Genomic DNA, 19,784 nt, shown 5'->3' with positions numbered 1-19,784 from the left:
GTCCCTTGGTAAGCCTGTAATCAGTGAAGTGCTGATTCTGCAGAGATCTTTGGGTTACACACCCTTTGGGAAAGTTTGTGATCCTGCTGTCTCACAGAACCACAAGGATTATGCAAGTAGCAAGTGGTTGTTATTAAATTCCTTTCAGGAAAATGAGAATTTCTCTATTTTTGAAGTCAAAATCCCATACCTTTCCTAATGGTAGTTTTGTCTGCTTTATTTCCTGGTACAGAGTGCTCTATGGCAATAAAATCACAGAACTTCCAAAGGGCCTATTTGAAGGACTCTTTTCTCTGCAACTGCTGTGAGTATTTTTTTTAATTTATTTATTCTATTTTAGGATCATTCAAAAGGGTAAACATGATGAGAGATTCATGCCAGAAGAAGAATTGGCAGGAAATCCCATATGTAAGATCAAAGTACAGTAAAATCAAATTATGCTAAAACCAAAAGAGTCAGGACTGTTGTAGGCCAGCTTGCCATTCATCCATAAATGTGGTCATATCAGTTAATGTTTCAGCCTGAAATGATTAAAATGAAGTTATTCTCCCATGTGGAATTTCTAAGGATAAAACCCATAAAGATATGAAGCACTGTAAAGGCAAATAGGATGTATAGTGTATAGTTGTGTGGGAACCATAGAAGGAATATTTGTGTGTTTTATAAAGAGAAAATTTATAGTGGAAATGCTATGTAATTGCATTTCCAGTTGTACCCGTGAAAGAACAGTATTGCACCACAGTTTCATTGATGACTTCTAATGTTTACTGACACCCTGTGCGATTCTTTGAATCTGTGAACTTGAGCTGCTACTTCGTTTAACACTTTGGGAATTTCCACATGTAACCTTTTAAACAGTTGCTGTTTAGATTTTATAGTGGAATAAAGAATATCATGATGGTAATTTTATCAAAGATTGTCAATATTCAGCAGAGGAGGCTGTGCAAGTAGGTGTACCGTGTAAAAGAAATGTGTTAAATAGGCCATAAAACAACAGTGGTGGTTTTGAAAGAACCACCAGAATAACTGACTTGTTGAGTTAAAGTCTTCTTAAATAATTTAAAACGTCTTCACACATGTTTAGAATTACCTAATGTCCAGACTTCACCATGAAGTGGTTGGCAAAATGTCAACTAATTGAAGATGGCAAAACATTAAAACATATACAAAGGAAATGCAGCTTCTAGCACCACCTAGAGGTTTGCATTTTGATTTACTTTAGTCAGAAAAGTAGTATAGTAGTGGGCAGGTATGCTTTCCTGTTTTCTTTTAAAGATGCTTTAGTTATAAAATATATTTGAGATCTGGTAAAAAAAAATAAAGGTAAAGGACCTTTCCTAACTCTCAAGTCTGTATTTAAAAAAGAACCTATCTTAATATGCATTATATAGATAGTACATTTAGGTCTAAGTAAATATCTACTTGTGTGGCAAAACTTTTTATCGGAGCATTAGGTTTCACGTCCACCATTTTGTTTGATTTCTGTCTCAAAATGGAAAGAAGTAAAATGTATTCGGTTATAAAAATGCATCTAATGGAATGGCTTTTTTTTTCTCTTCAAAAGGACTTGGTTTAGATTGGCTTGTTTGTTTTAACAGTAAACGTTTGGGAGGTACAGTGAAGAAAAGGTTCCTTTTGAAGATGCAGAGGAGAAAGGATCCAAGACAGATTTGGATATATTCCATGCCACCAGTTTTTACTACAACTCTGTTAATGTGGCAGCATGCTGATTAGTAACATATAATTAAAAGTGCCACTGCACATCTCTTCCAGCTAATGAACACAGTGTTCAGTTCCTTTTTTGTTTGTTTATTTATTTGGCAAAGAAACTAGCTTTCCTTGAATATACTTGATTTTTAAGCTTGTTTCTTTGCACAGTACACAAATACCACACAGTCATTCTACCAGCACATACAAGAAATGCAATTAGCTAAATAAATGCAAACATTTCAGTTCCAAGGCTCAAATATGTAGGAATACATATAACCTAAATAAGATACTTCAATTCACTGAAATTCCTTATGTCACTGTCAATTATAATTTGTTACTACATCTCTTATTCTGGTTGCAAAGGTGCACAAAGAATTGTCTGTGAAAAATGCTGAAGCTGCGGCACAGAACAATTTCTCTCAATTTTATAATTATCTTCCATTAAACAGATTATTGAATGCCAACAAGATCAATTGTCTGCGAGTTGATGCATTTCAAGACCTGCACAACTTGAATCTTCTTTCTTTGTATGACAACAAACTTCAGACCATTGCAAAAGGCACCTTCTCACCCCTACGTGCAATTCAGACCTTGTACGTATGTTCTTGTTTATGGTTTTCTCAAGTATGACTTCATATTCTACATGCAGTAAAAGCTCTAGATACCACAGAGACCAAAGGGAAATAATGTGTGATATTATTTTCTTTTTCCTTCATGAAAGGCATTTGGCTCAGAACCCATTTATCTGTGACTGCCATCTGAAGTGGCTGGCGGATTACCTTCACACAAACCCCATTGAGACCAGTGGTGCCCGGTGCACCAGCCCCCGCCGGCTGGCAAACAAAAGGATTGGCCAGATCAAAAGCAAGAAATTCCGCTGCTCAGGTAATTTTCTTAGTTCAGCTGCTATTTTTCCTTTATTGGCAAAAAAAAAATATAGTGGTTATAGAAGTTCTAATGAAAGCAGCTGTCTGTCTACAGAATTATTAAACATCACAGAATTTTTTTTTTAGTTCATTGACTGAATAGAGGGAAATCTTGGAAGTCATAGACTATTGGATCACGGAACATTACTGTAGTTAACATATTTGGCACTATTTCTGAGTAGCATTAAATCCAACAACATAAATGTAATATATAAAACCTCAGAATTAAATGCTAAAGTTATTCCCTACAAGTATCACCACCATAAATCATTTTCTTAAATTTCCACAGGGCTCTGGAATATGTGAAAGATCTAAAAATTTCTAAGCTAAATATGGAAACATAACATATATTCCTTTTATACAGGGAGCTTACTTCGTACTGAAATTTACTGTTTTCTTTTTCTAATCTTATTCCATTTCCTACTTACATTTCTTTAAATCCTAACTTTTGTCATATGGTATCCAGCTGTTCCAGGTGCATTTCATATTCTACAGTTTATTCAGTCTCAAGTGCAAATTCCAGATGAAAACTGTTTTGTTATCCGTGTTCCGGATACGTTTATGGCTATTCACACTTTGTTGTTTATCAGCTCTCATTGTGAATACACTTTTTTTTTCACTAAATTATCTGTAGTTAACTGCAGTCCATACTTAATCTAATAAAACTCATTCTTTGCTTGCTGACATTCAGGTGCATCTTCTATTTTTTTTTTCTCTTTATTTAGCTAAAGAACAGTATTTCATTCCAGGTAGGTTTGGCTCTGCAGTAAGATGACTAACTGCAGATATTCTCTCCCTTTCACCCCAAAAGCAAAGTTTGTCATAGCTTTTAGGAAACTGATGCATGTGTATTAACATTAGTCATTACCTGTAGATATAAATAGTTTTCATTTGTAGAATAGTAGTAATTCTGTTTTCTGAATATAAGAGCTTAGCATGCAGCTCCATTTACCTTTTTCTGTCTCAGAGATTTGCACACAACCTGCCAAAATTGTACCTGTACTTACATTATTTAGAAGGTTGCACCTGCTAATTCATATTTTAACTGACACTTTTACTTACCTTGTACCTTGCCTTTCTACTGCTACTGTTTTTAAAATGTAGCTCTTGAGCTGCTTTTAAACACAGGAATCCATGCTGCCATCAAAGAGCTAGCACAACTTTAAAGACTAAACTTTCTACAAACAAAAGTATTCTTGCCTTGCTTTCCTGCTTTACGCTGGCTGCATCTGCTGCTTGCTCACCCTCCTTTTGTTTAGGAAATCACAGTGGAATGCTTGGAAAAGAAAGCTGATATTCTTAATTTGAGGAATTCTGTGGTCACATGCATACAGTGAATCAGAAATGCTTTCCATTAAAGAAAATATGACTTTAGAGTTGGGGTGAAATAGCAATTTGCACATGGCTTTAAGCTAAAATAAGTCTATGATATTTTTACAAAAGATTTACCAGTGTTGACCCTAGCTCTTTGAAATATGGATCTTTCTTTCTTTTACCTTGCTTGTCAGTGTGTGCACTGTGTTCTTAATAGAAAAAAAAACAATTCACTCATGTTATAAATAACAAAATAAACAAGGGAATAATGCATCTATTGATGAGGTACAGTATGTGATTTGCAATCAGGATTTTCTGCCATTGTTTAATATCTAGAAAAATATCTACAGTAATTGATTAGGACATCAGTGTACTCCTTCTTTCAAGTACTACAGGTATATCATCATTCTGCAGTCATCTTAGTTGTTGTCTCTTCAGCTGGTATGTTTAGCTCTTCTCCAAATGCTGTGTAACACTTAAATTTGCAGTGGTCATGTGAAGTTTTCAGGCCCTTATAGTAATAACATTGTTTTGAATGTGAAGAAAAGACAAAATGAAAGAGAAAATTAGGCAGCAGTTTGTCAGCACTAGCATCCACTACAGTGTGTTTTAAAGCAGCATAAAACAGGAGGATTCAATTTTGTTAACCTGAAGTGCCACTCAATTCCTTAGTGTGTAGAACAGCCGTATTCCTGCCACAGAGTGACTTCTACTCAACCTTGCCAGCACAACTTTTGCTTGTGAGTTAGAAGTGTTTTCTTGCCAGCAAATGGTTTTCTTGCCAGCCTGCCAGCCTGATTATTGTATGGCCACTCATACAGTTTAGGCTTATTTATGTACCCTTTAAAAAAATGCTATTCCGGGGGGAGGATGGGGTGGAGGGGAAAAAGAAAAATAATTAAATTTATAAAATGGGCTATATACATGCTTCTTGAAATGCAGCTTCTGTTGCTTTCCCTTTCTATCAGGTTATCAGGGAGATGCTACCTAAAAGTATTTCAGTTGTTGAAGGCATTGTCCCTGAATATTTAATTGTTTAAAGTATTAACAGTGATATACTCTGGTTGCAGGAGGAAAAAAAAAAAACAAAAAAACTTATTTTTAGACTTGTTTATTGGGTATTAAAAAGTGCTAAAAAAAAGGTCTTTATACTTAAGTGGATACTATAAAATAATCTTAGCATTTCTTTAAGCACCTAAATATTTTTTGTCTCTGTTTTAAATACATCATTTGGAGATATTGCTCCACAGACACTATGAAGTCCTAGTAAAATTTCATTATAGTAATTTGGAAGACTAAAGTTTTGCAAATATTAAATCATTTATTTGGAAAAAAATATCATTTATCTGCTACCTCATACTATAAAATTACTCTATAGTAGTTTCATCATATGGATTACTAAAACATTTACAGGTGGTAGATAACACAGTATGGGTTTTTTCCCCCTCCAGTGAGAAATCTGTTTCTCCTGTATTTGTTTGATTTATTAAGGATTTGAGTGGCATAGCATGTATATTTGGCTCGATGATCCTTGTGGGTCTTTTCCAACTCAGAATATTCTGTAACTCCTATATATGTTCAGGGAGAGGCTTTTAAAGAACAATTTCAATATAGTGAAGAATAATTCATGGCAGACATGTTCGTCATCCTAGATGAAATCTGTAATAAATCCCAATCTCATCTTCATTTTTAAATGCTACTGAAAATGAATTATTCTTTCTTTCCACTGAAGACAATGGCCCTAGCACTATCTCCTAATCAAACAAAAGTTAAGTAGAGAACATGAGAGTTTAGTTCATGTTTTTGTCTTAATTGGCATTACTCTGTCTTTCTTTCCTTCTTGGCTATCTTTACTTTTCAGGAGTTCACCATTTTGGCTGTAAGTAAAGTTCAGTGTCTGAACTAAATCACAGTGTACCTCCCAGCCCTGATGCACCTTCTACTAGTCTCAGTCTTTTCACCTTTGTCCAAGAAGAACCCACAGGTCCTTTTAGCTTCTCTTTGTTTTCTTTGTCACCCACCCTCAGTTCCTTACCAGATGTTTTTTCCTGATATGTTTAGGATGTTTTCTTTGACTGATTCTGGGAAATGGTGGAAGAAACTTTCAATGTGATTTTTTTTCTTTTTTCTTTTTTCTTTTTAATATATATTGTATTTTTATTTAATCTGTGACACTGATACTGTTACTGTGGCACTGGACATTCAGTAATAAGAATGCCATGTCATGTAAACAAGTATTAAACTTCAAATGCTTCTGAAATTTGTACCCACTCCTTCCTCTTTTCCCTTGCTCTTATCCTTGGCCTAATGGATGCAGTTTTGATAATGTAGCGAGATTTTCTGTTGTGCTTGATCTAACCATGTGGTTGTGAGGTATGAGTAAAACATGGTTCTGTCAAGCACCATGGAACGTCACGCAGCTTTCTACAGCATGGCAAGCTGCTGAGGCTTAAGTCAGGATCACACATTTTTTAAATTAAAGCTGAAAACAGGGCTTTCAACTTATTTGTTGAGATGATGTGGAGTATCGGGACTATAAAAAAAAATCACAGAGGTTAATGAAGTCCAGTCAACAATACAAATTTGTAACCAGAGAAAGAGAAAAGGTTGCATTCAGGATCTATTTATTCTTGATACAGAGAAAGAAAACAAATTCTAAAACAAACAGTGGCATTTGTTTGATTAGCTATAAACAAGGCTAGATTGGCTGACAACATAATCAGCAGAAAGTACAGCTGTGAAAAGCTCAAGTTAATGTTATCCTGCTATGTGAAGTTGGTCTCAGTTTCTTTTTCCAGCATATCTTAAGTCCCTATATTTAACCCTCTCTTGAAGCCCTTGTGTCTGTTCAGTATCACAAAGTTTATCATGCATTTCCTAAGTTGCCCACCCGTTATCTGCATTACAGACGTCTTCTCAACCCTCTCACAAGAAGAAAATTTTATACTTTATTGACTTAGTATCTGTGTTTTGACTTGAATCTTCTACAGGCACTGAAGATTACAGATCCAAATTAAGTGGAGACTGCTTTGCAGATTTGGCTTGCCCTGAGAAATGTCGCTGTGAAGGAACCACAGTGGACTGCTCCAATCAGAAACTCAACAAAATTCCTGATCACATTCCCCAGTACACAGCAGAGTTGTAAGTTGAACCCATTATAAAAGATTGTTTACTTATGGAGGAAAACTAAAATTCTTAAATATGAAACTGCAGCTCTACTTTTTTTGAACAGCAAAAATTGAAAGTAACCTCTGTGGTGCACTTCAAAGGATTCAATATTCATAAAAATTATACATTATTTCAATACCATGTGGCCTTAAAAACCCATGATAAAGAAATGAGATAACTATGTTTCTAGTTCTTCAGGAAATGAGCAATCCTCTTGGATTTTTTGAAAGGTGGTGGGGTTTATTTTGCTTTTAACTTTTAACTGCAGGAGAAAGTAGGACATCTAGTAACCAGAGAGGTCTGTCTCAAGAAGTGCTACCTAGATTTTTAAATCTAGGCAGAGACAATTCTTTTTATGCAAAGCATATATTATGTTTGTTGGCCAGGGTACCAGAGGAATATAAAGCAGACAAACAGGACAGAGTTAAGAAGATGAGATAATAGTATAATGAATAGAGGTGGGGAAAGAAGGACTCAGAGATTATTACTTGCTTAGTAAGTGCCATATGGGAATTATTTGTAAGCATTACAACTGAAGTAATCTTCAAGGAGGGAGTGAAAGATAAAATTAAGACACCTTTACAAGGTTTCTCCATGTGCAAAGAATAGTATAAAAGGGCATGCAGAGATGGTTGAAGGATTGGCAGAAAGGTAGGTGAAAGTGCCTGTCATTGCAGAGCAAAGGCGTAAGGAAATAGCTGCTTTTCCTAGGAGATTCAGTTTAAAGAACAAGGCAAAATGTTGAAGGATTAAAAAAGGGACTTTGATCTGACATAGAAAGTGGTATAGAGATGTGGAGACAAGATTATTGTGATCAAGTTGTCACCTGCAGGGGTGAGATGAGCACCAGGATGGCACACCTCCTAAAAGAGCAGCCCACAGCTGGCATAAAAGAAACACTATGGCAATCAGATATGAAATAATGAGACTATTGTTAAGTATTTGAATATCTGGACAGGAAAACAGATTTAAAACTGAAATATATTTGAAACACAAATGGAGACTTTTTTCTGTCTCTAAGCTAGGAGAAGTTGTTGAACTTAGTATTGCTATTTTCTGTGCTGGTTTTGGCTGGGGTAGAGTTAATTCCCTTCACAGTAGATAGTATGGGCTTATGATTTGGAATTGTGCTGAACAGAGGGTTGATAATACGGAGATGTTTTTATTCTTGCTGAGCAGGACTTGCACAGAGCCAAGGCCTTTTCTGCTTTTTGTACTGCCATGCTGCCTGCCCATGGAGAGCAGTGAATTTGCTTCTGTGCATGGCTTTCCATTTCCCTATTAAACTGTCTTTATCTCTACCCATGTGTTTTCCAGCTTTTGCCCTTCTGGTTCTCTCCCCAATCCTGATGGTGGAGGAGAGAGCAAGTGGCTGTGTTGAACGTGGTTGAACATAGTGTCTTGCTGGGTTTAAACCGCAACATGTTCCTATTACAAATCTGAAAATTACAATCCGAGAAAAAAATTGATACAGTCTTGTGTGAAGGGAGAGAGATTTTTTTAGTGGAGAAATACATTTTATGTTATCAAATATCTTGAGATACAATTGTTTAATTTAAGAATAAAAGCTGATGGAATACGTAACAGGTTAAAGTGTGGGAAGAGATCATAAACTAGTGGTTGTATAAATGAAGTTATTGAACCAAGAGAAGAGGAATGGAGTTGTTTAAATTATTAAGCATGCATTGCTTTGATATTTAGGAGGAATCATATTTAATTGTCTCTTTTCTGAAGAAATAATAATCTTAATTTAGCATTTAAATTGTTTTTTTAGATGAATTTATTTACATGTGGAAGATATACTGTCAGGTGTTTTCTTTCTGTAATTATGGTTCCTACTTGTTAAATTCAGAAGAAATAATCAAATAATCAAGCCTCATCTACTCTATATCCTAAACACTCAAATATCAGTTGACAATTTATTTTTTTTTTTTACTAAATATGTTGTTATAGCACTTCTTTCAGAAAATATCCAGTCTTATTTGAAGGTGTTAATGGATTAAAAAATCCACCATTCCCCTAAGACTGTTACTGAACTTACTTTGTTTCATTTCTGTTAATTGTTTTTTAATGGGAACTTTTAGTTTTAAATGTACTCTACCTCTCTTCATTTTCCATCATCACTTCCTTTATATTTTTTTGCATTAAAGAGCCCTTTTCTTTACAGCACTCTATCCATGTAAGATGGTGCTTAACTGTAACAAAGTCATTATTCAGCCTTATACGTGATAGGCTGTACAGATTGTTCAAGTCATTTGATATAATAAAAATTTCAACAGTCTTGCAAATATTCTAGAGAGGATAGAGAAACTACTTCCTCTTTTTTTTTTACTTCTGATAAAAATCCATTTGTTCTAGCCAAATACGTTATTTAGGTATTTGCCTCTCTGATACAAAAGTTGCAGCTCATCCTCTTGTTTCCTGTTGTTATTCCTGGTCTTTGATGCACTCTCTTTGTTGTTTATCTTGGGACTTCCCAGTCTAGTTCTAGGACCATTCTTTGATTTCCAGTTTGCACAGTTGTCAAGAGTCAAATTACATTGATGCTTCTTTAGGTGTTAAGGAGAGCTGGACTAATTTCTACAGGGTGATGCTTGGAGTTGAATCTCAGCTTGGAAATGAAGTCAAAAGTAAGGAAAAAAGTTGTCCAAAGGAGGGCAACAAAGATGATGAAGGGCCTTAGGGGAAGCCACATTAGGAGCAGCTGAGGTCCTTGGCTTTCCCAGCCTGGAGAAGGGGAGACTGAGGGGAGATCTCATTGCAGTTACAACTTCCTCATGGGGGAAAGAGGAGGGCAGGCACTGATCTCTTCTCTGTGGTGACAGTGACAGGGCCAGAAACTGGACCCAGTGATCCTTATGGGTCTCTTCCAACTCAGTATATCCTGTCAGTCTCTTTTAAAAAAAAGTGTCTATTGTGTAAATTGCAACAGTAAAAATACCACAGGGAAAAAACCCTGTTTCCTCCAAGTAGATGTATTTTTTTAAAAAACTCTTGAAGATATTAATATAGTTCAAGACAGATACTTAATTGTAAAAGTTAAAAAAAATACAACTAAACCAACGAACTGCTGTTCTAACTTCCCATTTTGTCACTTGCTCACTGTCTTCCAGAGAAACATTGAATGATCTGTCTAATCTGACAGTAAAGTATTTGATATAAAGTACAAGTCTGTAATTGCACCCCAAAAATAAAATATTTTTCAGGTAGCTTTCTGAAATGTAGGAAAATGCAGGAAGCATTTCAGAAATCGCTCAAAGTCCCCAGGAGAAATGCTAAATAAAAAATAATTTCAGTCTTATATGTTGAATTTTTATAATGATTTTACGATAGATGACCACCTAACAAGTTAGTTTTACAAAGTATGAATATCACTGTGATATATAGGCTTCTTGTTCAAAAACATGCAATATCTTAGTCATTGTGTTACTAAAACAGGAAAAAGCATCAAATAACCCAGACAAACAGAACGTGTAGACATTATGATCAAATGCTTCTGTTTACTTTTGATTTCGAGAATGGTTTTTCAGTACTTTATTTGAATAAACCAGGTAGAAGTATTTTTAAGATAATTTTCTTGATCTAGTGATTGATGGATAATAACTATAGTTGATGTCTTTACCAGCGAAGAACACTGGGCTCAAAAAATAATATTAAGGTACAGAATGGAGATCCATTCATATCTGTAAACTCTCCTGTTATCTGTAATAATATTGATTCCATTGTGTGTGGACTAATTTAAATAAAATAAATACAATTAAAATAAAATTTAAATTCTACATATGAAATTAGATAGAGCTATTTAGAACCAGAAATACAAGATTGAGGCATAAACAGCAAATAGGTCAAGAAAAAAGGATGCGGTTATCATACATATTAAAGATGAAGGAGTGCTGTTGTGCACTAATACAAATTCCATTTCAGGATAAATGTATAGGAATGTAGAATGTAAATTATAGGAAATAATTATTGTACTGTGCATAGCAATAGTAAAGGATCAGCTGGAATTCTGTGTTCAAGACTTCATTTTGCAATATGAATATAATTGCTTGGAAAAAATTAAAGGAAAACAAGAATGATAGAAAAGAAGACTGGAAGGGTTGAAGGCATTTGCATGAAAGAAACTTCAGGGAGAGACAAAGTAAATTACTTCTAATAGGTAAAAATTGTTGCAAAGGGTAAATGATCAAATTATTTGCATTTTTCGGTGGGGTTAGAAATGTTTGCAGTAGAGCAAGTAAGTATTATTAAAATCAGTTAATGTTTTCATTATCAAGTCATTCTAGATGGTGTAGCACTTGAAAAGTATTTGAAGATGTCAGCATTCATAGAATGGTCAGTGGTTCTTTTGTTGATAGATAGGGTAAACAAAAGTCTGTTTAGAATGAAGAAATAACTTTATTAATTTACAATGTGCAAGAGTATTTTATATGGTCCCTCTAAAAATCACGTTAAGTCTGATTTTTAGAGGTGATAGTATCTTCTGAACTTCATGTTCCTTGTAGTATAGTATACTATACTTGTGATATACAAATGTTTTGTGTATATCTGAAAAACTTCCATCTTCTTTCAGTTTGGTTCTATGTTGAAACTTTTGTACAACCATACCTTCAGATTTACAACCTTAATTTCCCTTCTGGCTATCAATGGGAATAAACAGGAGGGAAGGATGAACAAACAGCTTTCTTTAATTTTCTAGGGTTTTTTTTAAACTTGTCTTGCAATGAGGCAATTCTGAAAAGCATTCTGGGTTTAGAATTGTGCTGAATTTCATTTCACAGTGATCTTATCAGTCGTATCTTCTACTTCCTATTTAAGATTTCTAAAGAAATTCTGGACAGATTCCCTTTCTTAATAATATGGCTCCATTAGAGCATATAAAGGATCTAAGACTCATAATTTCCGTTTTCATTCCAAGAGAGGAAATAGGGAGTACTGGGTCAATGCAGGTATTTTTTGAAATGTAGATGGTCCCCTAACCTAGCTGCTGTTAAAGGTATACTGTACTGTAAGCCTTGATACTTGTGCAGGAAAGAGAAATGCCCAGCTAGTATTTGTCACTCGTTGCATACCTTCTTACAGGGTTACAAGTAAGCATTTAATACTGCCTTAAGAAATGTATGTGTGCCAGCTGTAGTGGTATGAAGATAAATCATGGTGAGGGAAGTGTTTTTAAATTCATGAGAAGACCTATGCGGTGGGTTTCATTCCCTATTCAAAAGAAGAGTAATTCTTTCTTTCTTGTAAATAGTGTTCTGTGAGTACCTCCAGATGTCTGGCAGACTCCACGTGATATCCTTTAAAGAACAGAAGACTAATCTTCAGTGGTTTATATGTCCTTCTAAAGACTTTTATTTATAAGTTGCCATGGAATCCTCCCTTAGTTACATTTTTGTTTGAAAAATTAAAAACACCATCTTATATTCCTTTTCAGCTTTAGCTGTGTAAAATTTTGTGATCAGGTTTTGAAAATGTCTTATGCAAGCCATAGTTTAACTAATGAGAGTGTTCATTCACAGGAATGAGAATGTTCATTCACAGGAATTATCAAAATTAGAAATGTCACTATATAAGGAATTGTTCTGCAGCTAGCAGTTAAATGTCAGATGTTCAGGGAAGCCAGACTGAGAAGCTTGCTTAATGTGGAACATTCTGTATCATTCCCTGAATATTTTTTTTCTGAAATTGGTGTAATTTTTTTTTTTTTTAGGAGACTAAATAACAACGAATTTTCAGTCCTGGAAGCTACTGGAATATTCAAGAAACTTCCTCAGCTGCGTAAAATGTAAGTGCAAATTCAATGACCGTGTCTATTCAGATAGTGTATTAGCTCCTTGCTGTGACTCTCCACCTTTCTTAGTTCTAACCTACAAAAGATTCACTTTATTCTAATCAAAAATCAAGAATGGTTTTAAATTAATCCCTGAGGTAGGTCAGAGTTGGCAGCTCTCCTGTATGGGGCTTGGCACTGCCAGCAGCCCCTTCCCATGGTGTATAGCTCCAGCACCTTCACAGCAGCATCCAGCCAGCTGGTCTCTTATGCAGCCGCAGCAGGGAGCTCCCAGTATAAGCTGCTTAGAAAAGATTCCAGTAATCTTTTGTAACTTCCTGTATTACCCTCCAACCAGACAATTTTGCCTCTTTCAGCACATTAAGGACGTGCCATTGATTCTGTGCTTCATTAAATGGTCATTAGGTGAGGGGAATATCAAAATTTAAATGAGAAAAAGTGGTTTGATAGGTCGTCCATGTAAGTCCATGTGAACAGTTAATATTCTAAGAGTAGTTTATAATCTTACCAATTGCAATTTTTGCTAAAAATAAAGACTATGAGAAGCTTTTCTTTAGCTTATGTAAAAGACACATTTGAAGGTAGGTAATTTAGTTAGACTTTGTGAATCTGTCCTCAATCATTTCAGGATTAAACCAAACATAAATAGTAATGAAGAAAAATGCAAGTAAGAGCAGATTAGTAGTCACCTAGTGACTACCATTTGTAACAGATCAGTATTAGTGAACAAAATCTTAAGGGAGCAATAGTATTGCTTCAACTATTTTTAGCCTTAACCAGATCCTTGCTGGTGTGATCACAATTACTTAAATATCTATTACTGATTTTTTTGAGTAAAATATTTTAAAAACCCCAACAATGTAAAATGAACTTGCCTTTGACCTCTCTACTTGAGTACACCTTGCCACTTTGAATTGGGCTGCAATACTTAGAAAAAAGACTTAGCAATGTCTGGCACAACAGTGTTCTGGTGCTATACAGTAGATACCCTGTTTTCTTCAATCATCAAGAATCTCAAATTAGAACTTTTTACGGCTACAGTGTACCTTGGAAATATCAAGTATCAGTATGAAGCATCAGAAGGGCTGTAGATGTCATTTATCAGGACATCTGTAAAGCCTTTGACATGGGCCCCCCCCAGCATCCTTCTCTCTAAACTGGGGAGAGATGGGTTTGATGGGTGGACTTAGATGGATAAGAAATTATTTGAACAGCAGCATCCAGAAGTCGCTCATCAGTGGCTCAGAGTCCCAAAGTCCCAAAGACATCAATGACAAATGGTGTCCCTTAAGGATCTGTATTTAATGTCCTCATCAATATATAGTGAAAGTTGTCCCTGCCTCCAGCAGAGGGATTGGAACTAGATAATATTTACAGTCTTTTCCAACCCAGGACATTCTGTGATTGCAGGATTCTACAAAATAAATAAACTGCTTGATGTGTCATACATCCACATGCATACACATACATTTATATATATATATCAGATCTTCATATTTAACAATATTTCTTTTAAATTGAGATGTTCAAGACAAAAGGGGAAAAAAAAGTATGAATATTAATCAGTCTTGGTGTAACTGTCTGTTGGAACTCCCAAAGGCTTTAAAATCTGGTTAATTGAAAAGGGAAAAAATGAAAAATGTATCAATGAAGAGTTAACTATTTTAATAACACTGCTCCATAACTTCTTAATTCAGTTATCAGTTGTTACAACATTCTTCAATTGAGAGAATAAAATAGTGACTGCTTAAACATCTCTGGAAGGAATTGAAGTACTGATGTTGCAGAGACACCAGTATGAGTGAATTCTATATTTCTGTGAAGCTCATATTTCTTCTGGAGGTTCAAAATAGGTGCAAAGATCTTTCTGCACAGAGGACATTGAAAAATTGAGGCCTAAATGTTTCACTGATTTGATGCTTCATCAGTAATAAACCATGTGTATGCACTGCAACATTGATTAGCTATGCAACATTAATCTTTAATATATCTATGTGAAGAGGGTGAAGTAGTATTCATTTCACAGAAAGAATAAAAATGGTTTTAGGAAACTGAGGGCTTGACATGGACAAGCCATCTGAGATTTAAAATAATGAGTTTCTTGCTTCCAGTCTTCCACATCACCTTGCAGACTGAACAGCTCCACTGTGAAACTAAATGAAAGCGGTTATTGTCAATGTTGTCTACTTAGACTTTAGTTAAGCCTTTGACACCATTTCCCACAGCATTCTCCTGGTCTGACTGGCTGTTCATGGCTTGGACAGACATATACTTCATAGGGTAAAAGAATGGCTGGATGGCTGGGCCCAGAGGGTGGTGAATGAAGTAAAATCCAGTTGGCAGGCAATCACAAATGCTGTTCGCTAGGGCTCAGTATCAGTTGTGTTTGATACGTGTGTCCTGAAAGGAGGTTGCAGTGAGGTGGGGGCTGTCCTTTTTTCCCAGGTGACAAGTGACAAGATGAGAGGAAATGATCAAATTGCAGCAGAGGAGGTTTAGTTTGTTTTCTCCATGGCTGTTAAGCAGTGGAACAAGTCACCCAGGGAAGTGGTGGTGTTGCCATCCCTGGAGAAATTTAAAAGACTTAAGGATACATTTTTGTAATGGACTTTGCAGTACTGGATTAGATGCTTGGACTTGATGATATTAAAGGTCCTATCTCACCTAACTGATGTCATGATTGTATACTTCATCACAGGCAAGGTGTAGGTTACATTTCAGCTAGGCTAGAGAGAGTAGTCAGCACTGAAGATTAAGCCACAACTTCCTGTTTTTTTTTTTCCTAACAAATATAGTCTTTCTTGTTTTGAATTATTTAAACACCATGCTAGAAATTGCATCAAATAATGTTTGATTTTATTCCCAACGGCATTAATTCCATCAAATAGTCTTTAGCTTTACTTCCATTCACTTTGTCTCAAAGAATTTTAAAGACCTATTTAAAAATCAGTAGTGTATTATAACACTGTTTAACGTGTAGCTATGTACTTCTGTAATGTGTAAATAATTATATGAAACAAACAAAACAAAAGGGCACTAATATGAAAAATATTTGAGAAAATGTGTGCTGTTGCATATGTTTGCTTTTATGTATATATGGTACAGACACTACACATTTGGGATGTAATTTCCATATTTCAGCTAAAATTGTAAACACTGAGTATTTTGGCAATATTTTAGGTCATTTTCCCTACATTTTGATCCACTTTGCAGGCAAATTGCAGATACATGCAATTATCTTGCTTATAAACCCTCCTCTCTAACTAATGTCATAAATTATTAAATTTCATGTGCTGTTTATATTCACACATTTCCTTTACATATGTTGCTGTTTATACTGTTTTCTTATATTTGTCTATCAAGATAAAATAAATCAGAGGTTAGTTGTGCTGTACTTATACAGTGTAATTTTCTTATTAATTCATCTAAAAATGCTACAAAAGCTGGAGGCTTGAAAAAATATAATTACTGATAAGATTCAAAATTAGGAAAATATGTTCTTATGTGGCAGCAGCATAGTTTGGGTAATTGCCATTATTTAAAACCATCTTCCATAGATCACTTTAAAAATCTTTGCTTCCTTAATTAGAAGGGCATTGAAATTTTTTTTTACTGGTTTGGAGTTGAATGATGTATTTATATTTTGGTCTTTTACACGACAACTTGGCTATTGCATCAAGATTGCATTTGATGATTTTGGAGGTCTTTTCCAAGCTTAGTGGAAAACTAAGATTCTAAGTCTTTCTTGGAATTTATTCAGACTGCAGCATTTAACAGTTAATTTAGGACACTTATAAAAGAAAATCCCCTCAGTTCTTGTCTGTTTGTGTTAATAGAAACCTGAGCAATAACAAGATTACAGATATAGAAGAAGGAGCATTTGATGGAGCCTCTGGTGTGAATGAACTATTGCTCACAAGTAATCGCTTGGAAAGTGTTCAACACAAAATGTTCAAAGGACTAGAAAGTCTCAAAACACTGTAAGTATATTTATTTGTGTGTATTTATTCCTCTTTTCTCACAGGTATTTTTGAGAATAATATTGTATCTGTCCAAAAAAAATATTTTGGAGAATTAGCTATGGATTATTCAAGCATATTTTGGTTTTTATTCCTATTTTATTAGAAGCTACACATTATACTAATTTATTAGTTATTAACTATGGGTATACTGGGTCCTCTAAAGCAATGAAGCAGTTAAGAATGGGTAAACAACCAACTTCAGAAGTGGAAATGGCAATGATCATCAAAGTAACAGAATTTTGCATGGGAATTACACATTTTACGTAAGGGAATCTGATTCATTTCAGCTCAGCCATTACTGGGAATTTTGCTGGAGGAAGAAATTGTTCTGTTGTGTATTGAAATGTGGGAAATTATTCTCTCCTAAGTAATTTTTTTGTCATTTTAACAGTGAAGGCAAGATTAAAAGCACTATAGCTTGAACTCATTTCATTCTTTCCATGAAGTAGTTTAGTTTTTTCCACTCAAAAAAAAATGTTTATACAATTTACAGCATCTTGGCCTGCTTCAGAGAGCCTGTCCTTCTGATCTGCAGACCAGAGCCAAGATTAAATAGTCTTTGGGATTTCAGCTGTCCAGAGACATTAGGTATTTTAAATAAATCACATCTACAATTTCTAACCTTGCAGTTAAAGCTGCTAAATTTGTTTAAAGCAGCTTGTCCTAGACAAGAGCAAGGGGTGAAATTACCATCTTTTGGTGGACAGAGAGGAGAACAACAGACTTCAAAGCTCTTAACTTTTATAGAAATTTGAGAGATTTTAGAATACCTTAGGATTCTGAAATTTGTACTGTCTTAGAGTCATGCTGAGGAGGAATGCTGATTTCATTTGAATGAAATGCTTTTGAATGCAGTAGAAGTGGTTTCTAGAATTTGTCCTAAGAAAAATGAAGTGAAAGGGACCTCAAGAGGAGATAAGCTGGTACAAGCCTCTACTCTATATAAATAGCAGTTCTGGAGTTGTCATCCTTCAAAACATGAAGAGAGGGTTGCTGCGTTTTTTTTATTTGGGGAATTTCAATTAGTTTCGTTTATTTTAAATTAAAAATTCATCATTACTGCTGCTGGTATTGAAAGAAAAAGAAAATACCTGAACACTTAGGGGAAAAGTGGAGCAGGTTACGCAAAGAGGTTGTTGTGTGGTCTCATCTGGAGGTACTCAGAAGCCATCTGGACACAATCCTGAATAACTCTCTAGGGAAAAGCTCTAGGGAACCCTGCTTGAGCAGGGTTGCACCAGATGATCTCCAAGTGGTCCTTTCCAACCTTACCCATTCTGCCCTGGTCCCTGCTCAGGCTAAGCTGAAAAATGCTGATCCTTCTTTCTCAGGATGCTGAGGAGCAACAGGGTGAGCTGTGTGGGAAATGACAGCTTCACAGGGCTGAGCTCTGTCCGCCTGCTCTCACTGTATGACAACCAGATCACCACCGTGGCACCCGGCTCCTTCGACACGCTGCATTCGCTCTCTACGCTGTAAGTCACGCTCGTCTTTCACAGTAACCACATCCACATCTCTGACCTTTGGGGGCATTTCCCTTAGAACTTTGATGTGTGATTTCACAGCACTTAGTAAAGTTCAGTGATAAAAGCATTTCAAAACTGCCTTGAGAAATTCTGTTTTGAGAAATTCTGTTTTCTGGACCATCTTGGGCACATGAAGAGTATGTTTTCATGATGCTCTTTGATCCAGCACTAGACTGGTTTCCAGAAGTGTCTAAGAATGCAGGAAAAATATCCTGCTCACACCCCTCGTGGAAGCCCACTTATCTAAACCAGGGTAGAAATCCACATTTTGGGTAGGCAGAACACAATCACAGCTGGCTAGATTACCATCTTGTCTGTCTTCCTGCCCCATGCCACCCAATTACTAGCTTAAATTGCCTTGGCCTGTTGAGAATCTTAATTCATATGTGTTTTATAAGGAAGCTCCAGTCTCATTTTCAATAAAAAGAAACATCCTTTTTTAAAATGTAATTTTAATTAAAAATTTTAATTTTAATTTAAATGTCATGTAATTTAAGGGAATTTAAAAGAGTAAGCAAAGGTGCCACCAGTTTCATGAAGAAGTGCTGGTTGTAGGTAGCATCATTCAGGAAAATACTTAATCCCCCTTTTACAAGACAAGTGACACTTCGCACCCAGTTGCTAATTTTGCGTATTAAGGATGACATGTTTATAAATAATGGAATTGTCGATATGTTTGTGCTGAAATAAGGAGATGCCAAAAGTAGTGAGGCTTTTAGAAGTAAATTCATTTTTGTAACTGGCATGTAATCAGCTTAGCTGTCACTTCAGAACAGAAATTTATTCTCTGGAGCAAATAAAAGATGGAAATCTTGAGATGATAAATTAATGGAATGCCTGTTGTCAGGTTACAGCTAATAATGTAAAGTAATCAGCCTCCATCTCTATATGGAATTACTGCATTATTGATATAGAGTGGCTTGACATTAAGTCAGGTCTTGGACAGTTTTAAATTATTTCTAAACAAGTTGTATCAAGATTTACCACACAGAGCCTATATTATACCTTCCACCTATGGTTTACACACAGTATTCTTTGAAGAACAGTGTTTAAGGTAAGTTTTTTTGAAAATAGAAGTAGAATCCTTAGGAAGAAAGGATGGTGTCATCTCAGATAAACTTTCCTGTGATTTTCAGAAACCTCTTGGCCAATCCCTTCAACTGCAACTGCCACCTTGCATGGCTTGGAGACTGGCTAAGGAAGAAACGCATTGTGACGGGGAACCCTCGCTGCCAAAAACCCTACTTCCTCAAAGAGATTCCAATCCAGGATGTGGCAATTCAGGATTTTACATGTGATGATGGTAAGGAAATTAATTTTTGAACCT

General features: G+C 35.4%; 1 protein-coding gene across 14 annotated transcripts in view; it reads left to right on the top strand.

Moving 5' to 3' along the window:
- SLIT2 (slit guidance ligand 2) overlaps window positions 1–19,784 on the top strand; it is a 254,614-nt gene that overhangs the window by 182,601 nt on the left and 52,229 nt on the right. For 6 of the 14 annotated variants that reach the window (XM_039699037.1, XM_039699025.1, XM_039699024.1 and 3 more), the window contains 10 exons: window positions 233–304; window positions 2,160–2,303; window positions 2,432–2,595; window positions 3,362–3,385; window positions 5,812–5,829; window positions 6,941–7,091; window positions 12,829–12,903; window positions 16,746–16,889; window positions 18,263–18,406; window positions 19,594–19,760. In XM_039699037.1, the coding sequence (XP_039554971.1) occupies window positions 233–304; window positions 2,160–2,303; window positions 2,432–2,595; window positions 3,362–3,385; window positions 5,812–5,829; window positions 6,941–7,091; window positions 12,829–12,903; window positions 16,746–16,889; window positions 18,263–18,406; window positions 19,594–19,760 (1,103 nt within the window). The remainder of the gene's footprint in view (window positions 1–232; window positions 305–2,159; window positions 2,304–2,431; window positions 2,596–3,361; window positions 3,386–5,811; window positions 5,830–6,940; window positions 7,092–12,828; window positions 12,904–16,745; window positions 16,890–18,262; window positions 18,407–19,593; window positions 19,761–19,784) is intronic. The other 8 variants (XM_039699028.1, XM_039699026.1, XM_039699032.1 and 5 more) reach the window with 2 other exon arrangements.

This window comes from Passer montanus, unplaced genomic scaffold (assembly GCF_014805655.1).
Source record: "Passer montanus isolate IOZ18808 unplaced genomic scaffold, ASM1480565v1 scaffold13, whole genome shotgun sequence".
Lineage (NCBI taxonomy): Eukaryota > Metazoa > Chordata > Aves > Passeriformes > Passeridae > Passer > Passer montanus.
Note: the sequence above shows the minus strand (reverse complement) of the source record. Positions and strands in the feature narration are given on the sequence as shown.